General features: G+C 48.0%; 1 protein-coding gene across 3 annotated transcripts in view; it reads left to right on the forward strand.

The window, feature by feature from the left end:
• The window catches only part of LOC139746951 (phospholipase A2-like), a 50,196-nt gene that overhangs the window by 17,427 nt on the left and 15,127 nt on the right, over nt 1-17,642 (forward strand). For 2 of the 3 annotated variants that reach the window (XM_071658646.1, XM_071658645.1), the window contains exon 2: nt 7,125-7,267. In XM_071658646.1, the coding sequence (XP_071514747.1) occupies nt 7,125-7,267 (143 nt within the window). Of the gene's footprint in view, nt 1-7,124; nt 7,268-10,699; nt 10,724-17,642 lie in introns of those variants that run through there. The other variant, XM_071658647.1, reaches the window with a different exon arrangement.

The following is a 17,642-nucleotide window of genomic DNA, read 5'->3' on the forward strand; positions in this document are numbered from 1 at the left end:
CTCGTGCCCCAAGGGTCGTTCCTTCCTGCCCCAAGGGTCGTACCATCGTGTCTCAAGGGTCGTACCATCGTGTCCCAAGGGTCGTACCATCGTGTCTCAAGGGTCGTAACTTTCTGTCCCAAAGGTCGTACCTTCGTGTCCCAAGGGTCGTACCTACGTGTCCCAAGGGTCGTACCCTCGTGCCCCTAGAGTCATACTTCCGTACCCCAAGGGTCGTACCTTTGTGTCCCAAGGGTCGTACCATCGTGCCCCAAGTGTCGTACCATCGTGCCCCAAGGGTCGTACCTTCGTGTCTCGAGGGTCGTACCATCGTGTCTCAAGAGTCGTACCTTTGTGCCCCAAGGGTCGTACCACCCCAGAGGTGGTATCATGGTGTTCAGGGGGTCTCAGGGACGTGTAGTAATCAGATACCGCTCCCTGACGCTGATGTAAGTCAAGTGAATTACGAGACCTTGCCGCTGCTGCCAGGCGTCCACAACCTCATGCTAATAGGAGTTACGATTATATGTGTAATGTCGAGCACGTCCTTCAGTGCGATATCCCAGACGTTCACTGGGACACCAGAGTGGAGAATACGTAGCCAGAGCCATGGCAAGTGTAAAGTGGAACCCACACTGATGTGAATTTTCGGTATTTCGGTACTTCCACTCTCCTTGCTTCGTACGTCAGGAGGAAGTTGATGTACCAGATAGGCGCAGGTTTTAGGGAGGTTGCGATATCGTACAGCTGGTGATAACAGTGCCGGTTCTTCGCGTGAGCAGGGGCTGCACTCCGTCACCCAACCACATCACTGTGGCTTAAGCCTGGCTGAAGCATCTACGGCAGAGACTACACCATCTCCTTGTTCTTGCGGGTGGGTAGGAGCGGTGATCCGAGGCAGCCAGGCTATAAGCCACGTCTAATACAGTTTAGATGTGCTGTAAGATATCATCATATCGCGCATCAGAGATGCTTCGTAACTTTGACCAACGGCAGGGAGGGCTCTGCCTCTCGTAATACGGCTTGTGATACTGAAAAGCTTTGTGTACGTTGTGGTATGACGACTGGAGATGGGTGCTGACAGGGGACACTGAGGGAAGAAACACCAGGTTTTGGTTCCATGTCACCACCAAGCCTTGCCTTGCTCAGATTATCATGGCCCAACCTCCTGGACCTCCACCGGCCTCCGTGCGCGTAAGCACACGAACCTCGACCTCCTCTTGTTTTTCCCAACCCCTGTGGCAGGCAGCTCACAAAACGGCCCCTGTGGTTACCACCCCCCCTCACAACGAAAGGGAAACACGCAGACAATTCCCACCGGTTCGTCCCGCCCACAACGGCCAATACTTAAGGTCGTCTGCCCTGACAAACTGCCACCACCACCAGCAGTAGTAGCAGCTGCTGCCTCCCAGAACCTCCATCCTCTACCCTCCTTCACTCCCCTCCCGCCTCAACCCGAGGGTTAACTGCGGCAGAAGGCGCCTTTGAGAAACGTATGTTCTCCCGTCATGTCAGAATGGATTTGAGGAGCCCCACCCCCATCTCGGCGGCGGGGCTCTCTCTCCAAGATGGGATGTAAAGAGCCGAGCTTGCATAGGCGAGGCCCCGTGGAATACTACATTGCGACAGCCCCCTGAGGCTCCGAGGTTTGCGCCAAGAGAGATTTTCGCGAGGCCTCGCGGCGAGGAGGCTCCAGTCAGTAAGCAGACGAGTGAGCTTTCGAGGAGCGAGCGATCTTCGCTTAACTCTTTCCTCTGTTCCTTATTTTGGAAAGTGACAAAATGAAACAAAATGGAGGTTTACAGCCCCCCCCCCCCAAGTTTTACACACACACACACACACACACACACACGGGAGCTGGAAAGCCTTCCCTCCATCTTGTAGTAATTTCCAAAGTCAGGAATAGGGGAAGGAGCAGAGTGAGGATGTTTTTTTCTAAGGCTCAGTCATCTGCTCTTGACGCTACCTCGTCCACGTGGGAAATAACGAATACCTATGAAAGAAGAAATGATATATATATATATATATATATATATATATATATATATATATATATATATATATATATATATGAAAGAAGTTCATATGAACGCGCACTTTCATAGAACATACAAGTGCGCGTTCATGCGCACTTCGTTCATATTCATATACCTCCGCGTTGTACAGTTAGGTTCGGTAAAATGCTATCTGCTGGCTGTGTGAGCCAGATGGGAAATGACCGGTGTAGACCCCGTTGCTCACCAACGTGAGACGAAGGGTATTCGAATACATAGTATTCGAATAGTCATTTCTCTATAGAGGCGATCATAGACTAGCGGTAGCGCTCCCGCCTGTTGCGCAGGGGTTCCGGGTTCGATCCAGGCTGTTGGAGGCTGGTATGATATATATATATATATATATATATATATATATATATATATATATATATATATATATATATATATATATTCCTATGATGGAAAGGATCACAGTTGAGCGCGTGATCATGAGTCTACGGGGAAATGAAACTATTGCACTTTCGTGTAATAATCACATCATCAGGGGAGATACGAAAAAGAAATATAATAGTCAGTTGATATACAACGAAGAGACGTAGCTAGGACGCCGTTTGGTATATACTAATTGGCGTCCTAGCTACGTCTCTTCGATGTATATCAACTGACTGTTATATTTCTCTCTTGTGTCTCCCCTGACGATGTGATTATTACACGAAATTGGTAAAACCAGATGGCGTCCTAGCTTCGTCTCTTCGATGTATATCAACTGACTGTTATATTTCTCTCTTGTGTCTCCCCTGATGATGTGATTATTACACGAAAGCGCACTTGGGAACTTATCGTGTTCCATTTTCCCCATGGACTCATAGGAATATTTCTTTCTTTCTTTCGTACTATTTGCCATTTCCCTGCGTTAGCAAGGTAGCGCTAAGAACAGAGGACTGGGCCTTTGAGGGAATATCCTCACCTGGCCCCCTCCTCTGTTCCTCCCTTTGGAAAATTAAAAAAGAAAACGAGAGGGGAGGTTTTCCAGCCACCCGCTTCCTCCCCTTTGAGTCGCCTTCTACGACACGCAGGGAATACGTGGGAAGTACTCTTTCTCCCCTATCCCCAGGGATAGGAGAGAATATATATATATATATATATATATATATATATATATATATATATATATATATATATATACATATAAGTTTCTCTGGTGTTACAGGTAGGCCACACTTGAGGTAATACTCGTGTGTGTGTTAGCAGTCAGACTTGTGTGTGCGGTGCGTGGGGCAGCTTATTATGGGATATTCCCCCGGGCTAAAAAACCCCGCCGGCAAAATGTTACGGTCATGTTGCAGATCATGGCCCGGGCCTGTGTGCCATTATGGGTGTCAGCTGCGCTAATGAGGGTCTTCCCAAGCACCGCTGGGCCAGCTGAGGAGGGAGCTGGCGGGTTCGCAGGATCCAGAGGCGTCGGGAGGGAAAACACACACACACACGCACGCCTCTCAGGCTTCCCTCCCTCCTCACCCTCACCTCCTCACCCTCCCACCCAACACCACCACCACTCGCCTCCTGCCTCATAATTCCCTCAGCGTCAGTAGTCTCTCTCTCTCTCTCTCTCTCTCTCTCTCTCTCTCTCTCTCTCTCTCTCTCTCTCTCTCTCTCTCTCTCTCTCTCTCTCTCGACATTGACGCTTGTATTGGGGTTAGGGGGGGGGGGGGGGGGGGAATGTTTCCACTGCAGTGCCCCTCACTTGCTGGAGTGTTGGAGAGCTGTTTCCACTGCAGTGACCTCTCCATGCTGGAGTGTTGGAGGCTGTTTCCACTGCAGTGATCTCCATGCTGGAGTGTTGGAGAGCTGTTTCCACTGCAGTGCCCCTCACATGCTGGAGTGTTGGAGAGCTGTTTCCACTGCAGTGACCTCTCCATGCTGGAGTGTTGGAGGCTGTTTCCACTGCAGTGATCTCCATGCTGGAGTGTTGGTGGCTGTTTCCACTGCAGTGACCTCTCCATGCTGGAGTGTTGGAGGCTGTTTCCACTGCAGTGATCTCCATGCTGGAGTGTTGGAGAGCTGTTTCCACTGCAGTGATCTCCATGCTGGAGTGTTAGAGAGCTGTTTCCACTGCAGTGACCTCTCTATGCTGGAGTATTGGAGGCTGTTTCCACTGCAGTGCCTCTCCTAGCTGGAGTGTTGGAGGCTTTTGCAGTTCCCCTCCTTGCTGGAGTGTTGGAGGCTGTTGCAGTGCCCCTCACTTATTGGAGTGTTGGAGGCTGTTTCCACTTGCTGGAGTGTTGGAGGACTGTTTCCACTGTAGTGACCTCACTTGCTAATGTGTTGGAAGCTGTTTCCACGGCAGTGACCTCACTTGTTGGAGTGTTGGAGAACCGAACTCTCACTGTGGTACCTCACGTGCTGAATAATCTCCACCACACCGTGGTAGCACCGCTATACCACATCGAGAGAGTGTAATACGTGATGCGATGAAGTTTAGGTCGGTCCCACTTGCGTTCGAGTATCTTGGGTTGGGCAGTCGGCCCACACCCAACCCATGTGTTCATCCTCCCCTCGGGGCTGGTCGATAAATGGGTATCTGGCTGAGGTGTGTGTGTGTGTGTGTGTGTGTGTGTGTACACATTAGAGAAAAGACGTGGTATATATATTCAAGATTAAGAGACGAGGCAACACGAGTGTAAAGCTCTTCCCGTAACACAGAGATGGTAATCACACACACACACACACACACACACACACACACACACACACACACACACACATTATCCTTGGCGAGATTTTTTTTTATTTTTTTACGGCAACACGTTTTATCCTGCGCTATAAAAGAATGGGCGGGCTAATTGCCCAATTAGGACAATGAGCGGGCGTGTAGTGGTTATGGCGTGTAATGTGAACCCCGCCTTGCCCACCTTGTTTAGCTGGGGGGGAGGGGAGGGGGGGGCTAAAGGAGGGAGAGAGGACTGGCAGCTTGGGATCGAAGCCCCATAATGATGCTAGCATGAAGACCATATGACCCGAGGTTAATTATTGCGTCAGGAGTGTGACAGGACGCGACCCCAAGACCTCAAGACCTGGTCGGCAGGTTGTGTAAGAGACACTCCGAGGGGGTAATTAGATACGGGTCACTCCCGAAGTCATGATAGCAGCACACATAACAACAAACACAAGACACGAGTGGGTGATGAGCCACACCTGCGGCAGGCGTTGCAAGGACCACGGTAGACGTGTTTAGCGGTAACATGAGCACACAAGCACTTGCAAGAACAGCGGCGGGCATAAAGAAAGGAAAAAAGAAACAGCAGTAGGAGTCGTAGTAAGCATAGCCTACAGCATTTTACCATCACACTCAACCACAGCAGAAGCAGACGCTGTCGCTCCACCCCGTAACAGACAGAGTACATTAAACACGAAGACGCTGTCGCTCTACCCCGTCCACCCCGTAACAGACTAGAGTACATTAAACACGAACAAGGTGAAGAATAGCGGTTCCCCACAACAGTCGCCTGGCAGGAAAAAATAACGTAACGTACGACTCACACGTGAGACAAACGCATTGGCAGCCCCCAACCATTACGGTGGCATTGAGAGAGAGAGAGAGAGAGAGAGAGAGAGAGAGAGAGAGAGAGAGAGAGAGAGAGAGAGAGAGAAACGGTGAGGAACAGTTTGGGGGACTGAGATTTGACATGTTGGACGAAGGGAGGAATGCGACAAGAAGAGAAAATTGGAGGACAAAGGAGGGAGAGTTAGAAGACAGGGAGGAGCCATGAAAGTAAGGGTGAGGAAGGGTGGTCAAGTGCATAAAGGTGACGGATGGGCCGTGTTAGGGGCTCACAAGGTAGCATAGTCTACACCTAGACGTTACTGGGTTCTGTATCTTTCTATTTTTCAATAGGGTGGTTCGAGAGGAGGAGGAAGAGGTGGGACAGGGGAAGGGAATAGCTTGAAATGGTACAGAGGGTTGGAGTGTTTACAGGCGTATATGGTGTAAAGTTGTCTGATGACTTCCAGGACGATCTAGAAGCATGGGATTGTGTGTGTGTGTGTGTGTGTGTGAGTGTGTGTGTGTGTGTGTGATTAAATAACTTTAAGATAATATTCTGTGGACTACATTATCAACATTAAAAGTGGATTTAGTGATTGTTGTTACTTTAGATTTAACGTTTAATTGTATTTATGTATGCTTAATGTCAATATTATCTTGTTGTGGTCAATAAACTATCTATCTATCTATCTATCTATATGTGTGTGTGTGAGTGTATTTTTGCTGCATCTTTTGTTTTTTCTTTTTTTTTTGAAGGGAGATTCATTAAGGTAAGCGGGCCATTGTTCGTTGTGTATATCGGTGCATTACTGGCACCAGCCTTAAGTGCTTTGTGGCTTCGAGGAAACTGAGGGTGTTTCATGTTTGTACTGTTTTGTTGATAGAGCTTCCTTTGTCTTTCTCTCTCTCATATATGTATATATATATATATATATATATATATATATATATATATATATATATATATATATATATGAGAGTTGTGGTGGCAGGTGTTGTGGATATGGTGGTATGGTGAGAATTGTAGTGCTGTAGAGGCGTCGATAGCAGGTGTTGGTGGCAGTTGCGCAAGTGTTGAGATGGATATATATGACACATGTGTCTGGTCTGGCTACACGGTTGATGATGCAGGTAACAATGGTACATTGATTGTGCAGCTGATTTATTAAAATGTATTTGAATGTTGTATCATTTTGTTCACGCTTACACACACACACGTGCGCCCGCGCTCGCTCGCATTCAGAGGCGTTGATATAAGTTAGAAGTGACATGACATCAGGAGAGGTGAGGTAAGTTTTCGTGAAGTATTTCTTCCGTACTTGGTACCTATAGGGACAGTTTCATGGTTCGCCAGCCTCAGTATTGCCAGGAAGTTTATCCGTTGCATGTGAACCAGTGGACAAGTGGCGATTAACTGGTCAAGCACGAAGGTTTTACGGCCCTCGATGGCGTGGCCTTTGACCTATTCCTCTACGCTCAGGTCACAGGCTAAGCCCTCATACGCAAGGGGTTCGTACCATCGTGTATCATAATTGGTACTGGAGTCGCTTCAGGTAGGGTGGCTGTGAGAATGCGACTGAAATTTCCTGTTTTTCCTGTGGCAGATGCGGTGGCTGGGCGTGGTGCTGTGGGCGGCGACGTGGGCGTGGGCGGTGCCCGTGCCAGGCAGCTACTTCACCGACGAGGCCGCCGGCAGGCTCCTGCACTACGACATCCACTCCGGCGACTGTGTCCTCTTCGGCGACAGGTAAGGCGGGGGAGGCCGAGTGGGAGGGGGGATGTGTGTGTGTGTGTGTGGGGCAAGCCTAGCTCCGAACGGTCTTTGTTAGATGGCTGGCCGACTTGCAGTTGGACTAGGCTTGTATTTATCTGTCTATTTTTCATATGCCATGCCATTGGCATGCTAACATGGTGGTTTTACGGAGCAGCGTGAGGGAGGCTGCACTATACACAGCTAGCTCTCACGATGTTGATTTGACATTCGTGTGTGTGCCCAAGACACATTCTGTAGCGTCTTTCATCAATAGGTTTATGACGGGGTGGTTTAATTGTCATCAGACGCGCGTCGATGTATGATGTGTAGTCGGGATTCCGTAGACCATGGTTCACGCCAGGTGCCACTGTTGTAAACCCCCGGGAATGTTGACCAAACAAACGTACCTCATATCTGGAAGCGCTGGCCGGGAGTGTACGTGTTGACAAGACATGAATGACGTTTTGAATGCAGTGCGTAACATGAAGCGTATCTATAGACGTTCAGTAAGAGGTGTTACCGGACTCCACCTGCATGTGAGTGACATGTCACCCTTGACTGTGGCTGCGTCAACCTCATTGGAGGAGGAGTAACAGACTCGCCAAGGAACTTCTCACTCACTCCAAAGGAGTCCCTCATTTCCCCACTCTCGAATGGAGCGCACGGTTGAAGCTGCAGGAGTCCCATTAAAGGGGTCCTGTGGTTCTTCTCATTAAGATTATCCACTAATTAACGGAATTAGGTCGACAGATGCGTATTTTTGCAGGAGAGTCGGAGACATTTTTTTTTTTCTCTCCGTTTTTCACATTCTCGCGGGTTATGCCTCCTACCCTGCGCCAGGACCACAGTACCTTTGGGGACTCCTGCCCTACGTCGTGTACGAGTGACAGCTATTGAGGTCTGGACACACCACCACCCTCGCCCCATCTTTCCAGCCCTGCAGACACCGAGTCAACATATCATGAATTTTCCCTCCTCCACCCTCATGCCCCAGATGCAGCGCCCTTGCTGAGGAACCGTGAACACACTTTACGGTTGTTTAATCCTTGTCGGGTCATTTCGGGTGTGCCCTTTGTCATTGGGGGCGAGGTAAAGTTTTGTTTTTCTTTCCACTTGTGTGTGATGGTTTGGTTATGGAAGGGGATGGGCTCAGTGCTGTTCCAAATTTTGTTTTTCTTTCCACTTGTGTGTGATGGTTTGGTTATGGAAGGGGATAGGCTCACTGCTGTTCCAAATTTTTTCTTTCCACTTGTGTGTGATGGTTATGGAAGGGGATGGGCTCAGTGCTGTTCCAAATTTTGTTTTTCTTTCCACTTGTGTGTGATGGTTATGGAAGGGGATGGGCTCATTGCTGTTCCAAATTTTGTTTTTCTTTCCACTTGTGTGTGATGGTTTGGTTATGGAAGGGGATAGGCTCACTGCTGTTCCAAATTTTGTTTTTCTTTCCACTTGTGTGTGATGGTTATGGAAGGGGATGGACTCAGTGCTGTTCCAGAGAAATTAAGTGCCGAGCATACTCAGTTAGGATTATATGGGGAGCATCTTTGCTACGGAATGGAAGTGCTGGGTGTTTGTGGTCGCTGGGCAACCGGTGATTGCTCTGAGTGCTCGTTTTTTTTTTTTTTTTTTTTTTTTGCGTGGTTACCGGCTTTGTCTAGTTTGCAGTTGACGGTGTGGACGAACAAGCAAGCAAGTGTGCGGTGTGTTTTAGGTCGGAGCAGATTTATATCTGTAGGTGCTACAATGGGATCCTTTTTCCATCTCAAAAATCTGGTATCCGTTTTCCGCTGAAGGCATTCTTTTTCTCTTTTTTTTTTATGTGATCTCGCGTGTGTGTCGTTTGTGATGCCCAGAGCAGATGGTTCGTTGATTGGGAGCGATTGGCCATTTAGATCGACGTGTGGGTCCTGGTTGGGTTCGTGTCCATAGGATGTATTTTGCGATTTGCTCCTATACTTTCATCGTATTTCAAGAACTCGCAAGATATGTCCTTTTTTTTTTAACTTCTGTGATCACGTAACACCGTTTTCTATAGATGTACTGCGGGATGAGTCCCGCTGTGCACCACTTCTCTCTTGACGGCGCCATCTGTATGTGATTCTGTCATCCTTATCTCTAATCCTTTCTCTGCACTCCAGTGATGAGGGCGTCGCGATATATATATATATATATATATATATATATATATATATATATATATATATATATATATATATATATGTATATATTTTTTTTTTTCCATACTATTCGCCATTTCTCGTGTGAGCGACGTATCGTTAAGAACAGAGGACTGGGCCTTTGGGGGAATATCCTCACCTGGCCCCCTTCTCTGTTCCCTCTGTAGGAAAATTGAAAAATAAAACGAGGGGAGGATTTCCAGCCACCCGCTCCCTCCCCCTTTTAGTCGCCTCTACGACACGCAGGGAATACGTGGGAAGTATTCTTTCTCCCCTATCCCCAGGGATAATATATATATATATGTATATATATATATATATATATATATATATATATATATATATATATATATATATGGGGTCTTTCCCTAGCTACAGTTGTGTGCGTTCATGCGGTTATAATTATGTTACAGCAGTGTTGTAAGTCACTGCAGTTCTAAACCTTTTCATTTTTTCCTCGCAAATTATTTTTTGTACATAGATATATGGATAACTGCTTAAAGCTTTTGGGTAACTTACAGTGGCGCAGCCTCGAAGCTGCTGGAGCCTCATGAAAGGTATCCTGGGTTTATGTAATAATGATGATAATAATAATAATGACGACGTAATGATAATGAAATTTTCAAGAATGGGTGTGTTCTAGTGCGCGATAGATAGTTCGTAAGCAAAGGGGTAGATAGTGAGTAAATCTAACAGTTTTTGTTTAATTAATTACCATATCTAATGTAGATTTACTTAACCCAGGGATGTTTATCCTAATATGATCCTTAAAATCATATTCTAATAATTCCCTGTTAGAAGTAGTTGTTTACAAAATGAAAATACTTGTAAACTTTTCATGTAACGTGGAACATCTCTTAAGTACATGAAAAGTTTACATATCGCAAACAAGACTCGAAAGTTCCCAATGGTCTGTTGTCATTTGAATTCTTCGGTATCCCTTTGCACTTGTGTTCGCCTTATATTAAATATCTACACGAAAGAGTTTGTACAAAAAGGAAGAAGGTTTTGAAATAGAATTAAGGAAAAGTCTCAACTACTCTCGAACAAGAAGCAAAAACATCCTCGGAGCCGTTCCCTGGTTCACATCGGCTTGGCCGCTGTATAGACAGTCGCGTTCGGTTTGTTTAGTCGATAGTGATTGGTCGAGTTGGTGGAGCAGTCATGGCTGCCGCTTCCACGAACCCGGCCGGATTGGACACGCCTCCTCTCCCTGGTTGAAACTACAGAGCTCCGCTGTGGCAGTGATTCCGCCCACAGTTTATATGAAAATGTAATGGGTGAGGTGTTATAATTCATATACACTGGTGGTGGCTGCAGCAGCAGCCGAACTCATGCATGCGAGATATCCAGCGGTGTAGAGCGGTCGGCCACATCACCAATGACCCTACTACAGTTTGAAACTCGGGCGTCAGCGGATACGGCGGCAGAACCATATTGGACATTTTAGAGGCCACAGTGTAGTAAGTAAACTTTCCCAGTTGGTCCTCACGATGTGTAAGACCGGGTACAGTGCGAGGTGGAAAGTGGGGTTAGACAACGCGCTCTTGAGTGTAGCACGGTGTGGGCGATTTAAGGGGGGGAAGGTAGGTAGGTGTCTAGGTGACGAAAGGGGTGGTACAGTGATGTGGTAGAGGAAGTGGGAGAAAAAAATTCATGTGTGGAGAGAAAATAACTTCTAAAAAGAAGTGTTTAGAACGTAATATACGCAAATGAAAATTAGATATATTTAAAGAGGTAATTGGTGTGTGTGTGTGTGTGTATGTATATATATATAAATATAGAGGGGGAAGGTAGGTGTCTAGGTGACGAAAGTGGTGGTACAGTGATGTGGTAGAGGAAGTGGGAGAAAAAAATTCGTGTGGAGAGAAAATAACTTCTAAAAAGAAGTGTTTAGAACGTAATATACGCAAATGAAAATTAGATATATTTAAAGAGGTAATTGGTGAGTGTATATATATATACATATATATATATATATATATATATATATATATATATATATATATATATAGCTGGTTGCCAACAAATATTTTCAGAAACAGATATGCACTTGTGGTTCGAGAAGAGGCGGTGGGAAAAATCTGTTGAAAAAAAAAATAACATTGGAGCCCCGGGACTGTGTAACAAAGGTCACAGAAACACCCAATTTCCTGGAAATTCCTGGTGCTTTTCCATAATTCGCTCGTTCCGCTTGATACTATCGTTGACTTTAAGGCACTGCGTAGTATTTTTATTGCTGCGTGAAGAAGTCTATTGGCTTTTGGAAAGAAAACAGGAAAAATACGACATGGTAAAAGAGGGAAGGAATGGCCGTGACAGTGGATAACACTCCAAGGTAACAAGAGAACCGCTTTAAAAGTGGGTGAGTTGACCGTTAAAACATGTTGTGTAGTGACGCGAATGGACAGGCAGGGAGAGAGCGGGGGTTGAGGAGACACAAATTTAGTCTCGATATATATATATATATATATATATATATATATATATATATATATATATATATATATATATATTGTGTGTGTGCGTAATTGTACCATACGTGGAAGGAGTTTTACACTTAACAGTAACTCAAGTTCTAGCAAGTTATACAGAGATCGCTGAGAACAACTAACACGCCATTCATAGCTCGAACCCATACCGAGAAGGCTCCTCTCTAACATGCATCATCTGTTTTCCATTTCATTAAGACATAATGTTCTGTCCATCGAAGGAGAGAATCTTCCGTCTAAGCCTGCCTGAGAATCTAGCTTCTTTACGACCCTCCTGTGTGGTAGTGTCAAACATCTACCGACAGCACAGAAATTCACAGGCCACCCCATCCATCTCGCGGGAGCTCACTCTCTCGTGGAAGTCAAAGAGATGTGTTAGGCATGACCTTTCCACGAACTCGTCCTTCGCCTAGGTAGTTTCAGCCCATGCAACTTAACAATCCAATTTTTTTTTCTGGTTATGTTTTCTGGTGTTGTATAGAATGCACTCCTCAGGGATATTGACTTTTAATTTAGCGCTTTCTCCCGATCTCGTGCATATACTCCCAGCGATTGTTCTCCACCTCTCCTTGGCCACTGCACCGTATCTCAGCAATTTATCATCTTGAACCCTACGTCAAGTGGCATGGTGAGGGCTATTTCTCATTCCTTTAGCACATGTAAGTGCCTGAACGTAGTCATTCATAACGGTTCCTGTGATTTCTCCAATCCTCTTCCTCACGTGAGCGGTCCCATCTCGCTGATGTTGGAGCTATGCAGTGCCTTCCACACTTTTTGAATTTATCATTCGGTTCCTCACGTCATATTTTTTCCGCCGACTTTTGCGATTCTTTCGCCTGAATTCCCTCCGCCTGGTTACCGGCTCTTCAACCGACAGTTTACTCCCGCAGACTTTAATGGAAAGGTTCTGAATATTTTTCTCTCTTTTTTTCCATCCCCATTTGTTCCTAATATTATTATTGTCACATTTTCTCGGTTTCTCCTTTCTTATCTAGCTAATTCATTCCTCGTGTGTAATTGTCTCTTCTGGACTGTACGGGATGAGAGGTCTACACTAGTGGGGGGGCTCCAGTCTTTCGAATTTGCTCTTCTGTCGTACAACTTTTGATGAATTTTTGCGAGATGTCAGCTTTGAGTCTCATCGTTAAGTTCATGCCTTTGATCTACAACTGTTAAACTATAAAATAACATTTTTACATTTAATCTAACCAGTACCTTGCTTATTTTCATGTTATAACCTTTGATTGTCCAAGTCTATGTATCTTTCGAAGAACTGTTTACCGTAGTGTTTTAAGAATTTAAAGGTTGTAATCTGGTCACTGTCTTTCATGGTGGGCAGATTTAAGGCCTATAACTTGGTTATAATTCCGTGTATCTTCAAAAGTCCCCTTCAGTACAGGGTTATTATATACATCTATTCGTCCTCCCCCTCACCCAACTCCCATCTTACCCCATCCTCATTAAGATGGCCTCACCCTAGCCTCACTAACCCCATCTCACCCCAGCCTTACTAACCCCATCTCACCCCAGCCTCACTAACCCCATCTCACCCCAGCCTCAGTAAACCCATCTCACCCCAGCCTCAGTGAGCCCATCTCACCCCAGCCTCACTAACCCCATCTCACCCCAGCCTCACTGAGACCCGTTTCACCCCATCCTCACTAACCCCATCTCACCCCAGCCTCACTAACCCCATCTCACCCCAGCCTCACTAAGACCCGTTTCACCCCAGCCTCGGTAAACCCCTCACCCCAGCCTCACTAAGACCCATCTCGCCCCAGCCTCACTATCCCCATCTCACCCCAGCCTCACTATGACCCGTTTCACCCCAGCCTCACTAAGACCCGTTTCACCCCAGCCTCAGTAAACCCATCTCACCCCAGCCTCAGTAAACCCATCTCACCCCAGCCTCAGTAAACCCATCTCACCCCAGCCTCAGTAAACCCATCTCACCCCAGCCTCAGTGAGCCCATCTCACCCCAGCCTCAGTAAACCCATCTCACCCCAGCCTCACTAACCCCGTCTCACCCCAGCCTCACTAAGACCCGTCTCACCCCAGCCTCACTATCCCCTTCTCACCCCAGCCTCACTATCCCCATCTCACCCCAGCCTCACTAACCCCATCTCACCCCAGCCTCACTATCCCCATCTCACCCCAGCCTCAGTAAACCCATCTCACCCCAGCCTCACTAACCCCATCTCACCCCAGCCTCACTAACCCCATCTCACCCCAGCCTCACTAACCCCAGCCTCAGTAAACCCATCTCACCCCAGCCTCACTAACCCCATCTCACCCCAGCCTCACTAACCTCAGCCTCAGTAAACCCATCTCACCCCAGCCTCAGTGAGCCCATCTCACGGCAGGCGCTAGGCCGGCTCTCCCATTGTTCCTCGGGGATGGATGAAGAGCTCGCCTCTCGCCAGCCTTTTACCCCGACTCAGATATTGCCGCTCCTGCCGATATTTAATCTCCAGCCTCATTGTTCTGCCCCAGCGGCCGGCACGACTCGCCCAGTCCACCGTGCCGTTCTGAAGGCCCCCCACCCTCGCCCTAGCCCGTGCCTTCTTGATGACTGCCTTCGCCCGTGCCTTCCTGATGACTGCCTTCCCTCCTCGCCCGTGCCTTCCTGATGACTGTGCCCTCCTTCCTCGCCCGTGCCTTCCTGATGACTGCTTTCCCTTCTCGCCCGTGCCTTCCTGATGACTGTGCTCTCCCTCCTCGCCAGTACCTTCGTGACGACTACCCTACCTCCTCACCCGGGCCTTCCTGATGGCCCTCCGCTCCACTCTCCTTCATCTTCCTGGCTTAATAAGCGCCCCTCTCCCAGACCTATTCCACCCCTCTCGCCCCAGCCTCCCTCGTGTCTCCACCATTCCCTCTCCTCCCTTCCCACGCCCCACCTGCTCTCCTCGTCTGGTGGTCCTCCTTCAGCTGTGTCTTCGCTGTGTATATCTTCCGTATATTTTTAGCCCCTGAAAAGCACCTGATTGAATAACCTGTGTAATTTTTTAATATTTGATACATTTATTATTATTTATTATTATTATTATTATTATTACTATTATTATTATTATTATTACTATTACTGTTATTATTATTATTATTATTATTATTATTATTATTGGCAGTAGGTGGAGCTGGCGTGACGGGTGACAGTGGGTGGGGTTGGGCGTGACGGGTGACAGTGGGGGGTCGGGGGTGACTGTGGGTGGGGTCGGGTGTGACGGGTGACAGTGGGCGGGATCGGGCGTGACGAGGGTGACAGTGAGTGGGGTCGGATGTGACGGATGACAGTGGGTGGGGTCGGGCGTGACGGGTGACAGTGGGTGGGGTCGGGCGTGACGAGGGTGACAGTGGGTGGGGTCGGGTGTGACGGATGACAGTGGGTGGGGTCGGGTGTGACGGGTGACAGTGGGTGTGGTCGGGCGTGACGAGGGTGACAGTGGGTGGGGTCGGGCGTGACGGATGACAGTGGGCGGGGTCGGGTGACAGTGGGTGTTGGCCAGGCTCCAAGTGACTACCCTCCTGATGTCTGACAGAGGCCAGCCTGTGATGGAGTAGTGATGGAGGCGGGCTAGAGGGATGGAGGAAGAGTGAAAGATGGAGGGGGATGAAGATGTTGGAGGAAAGCTTGGCGAGTGGGGGTGGTAGTTGATGTGGGAGGATAATGGAGTGTTGGAGAAAAGGTAAAGATGGGGGTGTTGGAAGAGAGTGAGGGTGTTGGGCGAGGGTGGGGTTATGAAGGATGGAGAAGATGGAGGTGTTGGAGGAGGGTGGGGTTATGAAGGATGGAGAAGATAAGAGGTGTTGGAGGGGAATGAGGGTGTTGGAGGAGGATAAGATAATGGAGGATGGAGAGGATAAGTGTTTGTAGAAGGGGAGACTGAGTTCATGGGAAGGACAGATGTAGAAGGGGAGACTGAGTTCATGGGAAGGACAGATGTAGAAGGGGAGACGAGTTCATGGGAAGGACAGATGTAGAAGGGGGGAGAGACTGAGTTCATGGGAAGGACAGATGTAGAAGAGGGAGACTGAGTTCATGGGAAGGACAGATGTAGAAGGGGAGACACATAGTTCATGGGAAGGACAGATGTAGAAGAGGGAGACTGAGTTCATGGGAAGGACAGATGTAGAAGGGGGAGACGGAGTTCATGAGAAGGACAGATGTAGAAGGGAGACCGAGTTCATGGGAAGGACAGATATAGAAGGGGAGACACTGAGTTCATGGGAAGGACAGATGTAGAAGGGGGGAGACACTGAGTTCATGGGAAGGACAGATAACCAGGAGACCTGATGGAGCATGACGAGGTTATCTGCCGGAGGACAGTAATGCTATCCTGTGTTCACTAATCCTGTTGCAGATAAGAGACGGGAGAGCAAAACAGAAGGCACCTCCCAGCCCGCCGCCGTTCCCCAAGGCACATCACCCGGCAGAAGGCATTTTGGAGCCATTAGAGGAAGTAGGGAGAGGGAACGGGGTAGTGTGGGAGGGTGTGTGCAGGTGAGGGGTTCCGGAGGGGGCTGTGCTGGAGGGAATACTGGAGGGAGAGCCAGGTGTTGGAGGAGAGGAAGGGAGGATGGAGGTGGAGGAGGTTTTGGAGGAAGGGGTTGGGCAACTTAGTGAGACAGCTGATGGTTTTGAGGGAGGGTCGGGGAAAAGAAATGGGAGATGGTTGGCAACAGAGGAGCTTCCGGGGAAGACCTGGCCGCTACTGAAGGTGACTCGACGAAGGTAGGAGAACTCCTCCTTCCCCTGGAGTTCAGAAGAACACCAGGGTCTTCCCTCCTTCGACAGGAACTGAGGAGAACGCCAGGGTCTTCCCTCCTTCCACAGGAACTGAGGAAAACACCAGAGTCTTCCCTCCTTCCACAGGAACTGAGGAGAACACCAGGGTCTTCCCTCCTTCCACAGGAACTGAGGAAAACACCAGGGTCTTCCCTCCTTCCACAGGAACTGAGGAGAACACCAGGGTCTTCCCTCCTTCCGCAGGAACTGAGGAAAACACCAGGGTCTTCCCTCCTTCCACAGGAACTGAGGAGAACACCAGGGTCTTCCCTCCTTCCACGGAAGTTGAGGAAAACACCAGGGTCTTCCCTCCTTCCGCGGGAATTTAGGAAATCCTCTTCATTAGGCGCCGCAGGATTGCCTTCATCAAATATTCACGACATTAAAGTTTACTTAGGCGTGTTAAGAGCTTTGGTCTCTGGAGAGACAATAGCGGCGGGGGTCTGTTCTCTCGTAACTGTGAGTCGTGAGATGGTGGGTATTGTGTTCATTATCTTCTGAAAAAAAATGTCAAATTACTCGAATTGTTTGTGTCATTTGCCGTACGAATTTTGCTCTCTGAGGGAGCCTAAGCACCCGTCCGTATGTGTGTGTGTGTGTAAGAGATCAGTGTGTGTGTGTGTGTAAGAGGCCAGTGTGTGTGTGTGTGTGGGTGGGTGGTTGTCGGGGAATGTCGAATGCCTTAGAGGGACAGTGTGGAGAGCCTTCTGGTATTATAAGTCTACTCAGTCCCCTCAACTCATCTGTCTAGACCGTTTTCTATGCGTGACCTCTTCTCTCTCTGAGCCAACCATGCCTCTGGCGTAGGTATTCCTTCCATTGTGAGTAATCATCCATTACTTTTATTATTATCTTTACCTTTATTTTATGTACCGTGCTTGCTGATAATCCTGGACTGCAGTGGGGTTGAAAA

The sequence above is a fragment of the Panulirus ornatus genome, chromosome 66 (genome assembly GCF_036320965.1).
Source record: "Panulirus ornatus isolate Po-2019 chromosome 66, ASM3632096v1, whole genome shotgun sequence".
In the NCBI taxonomy this organism is placed as follows: domain Eukaryota; kingdom Metazoa; phylum Arthropoda; class Malacostraca; order Decapoda; family Palinuridae; genus Panulirus; species Panulirus ornatus.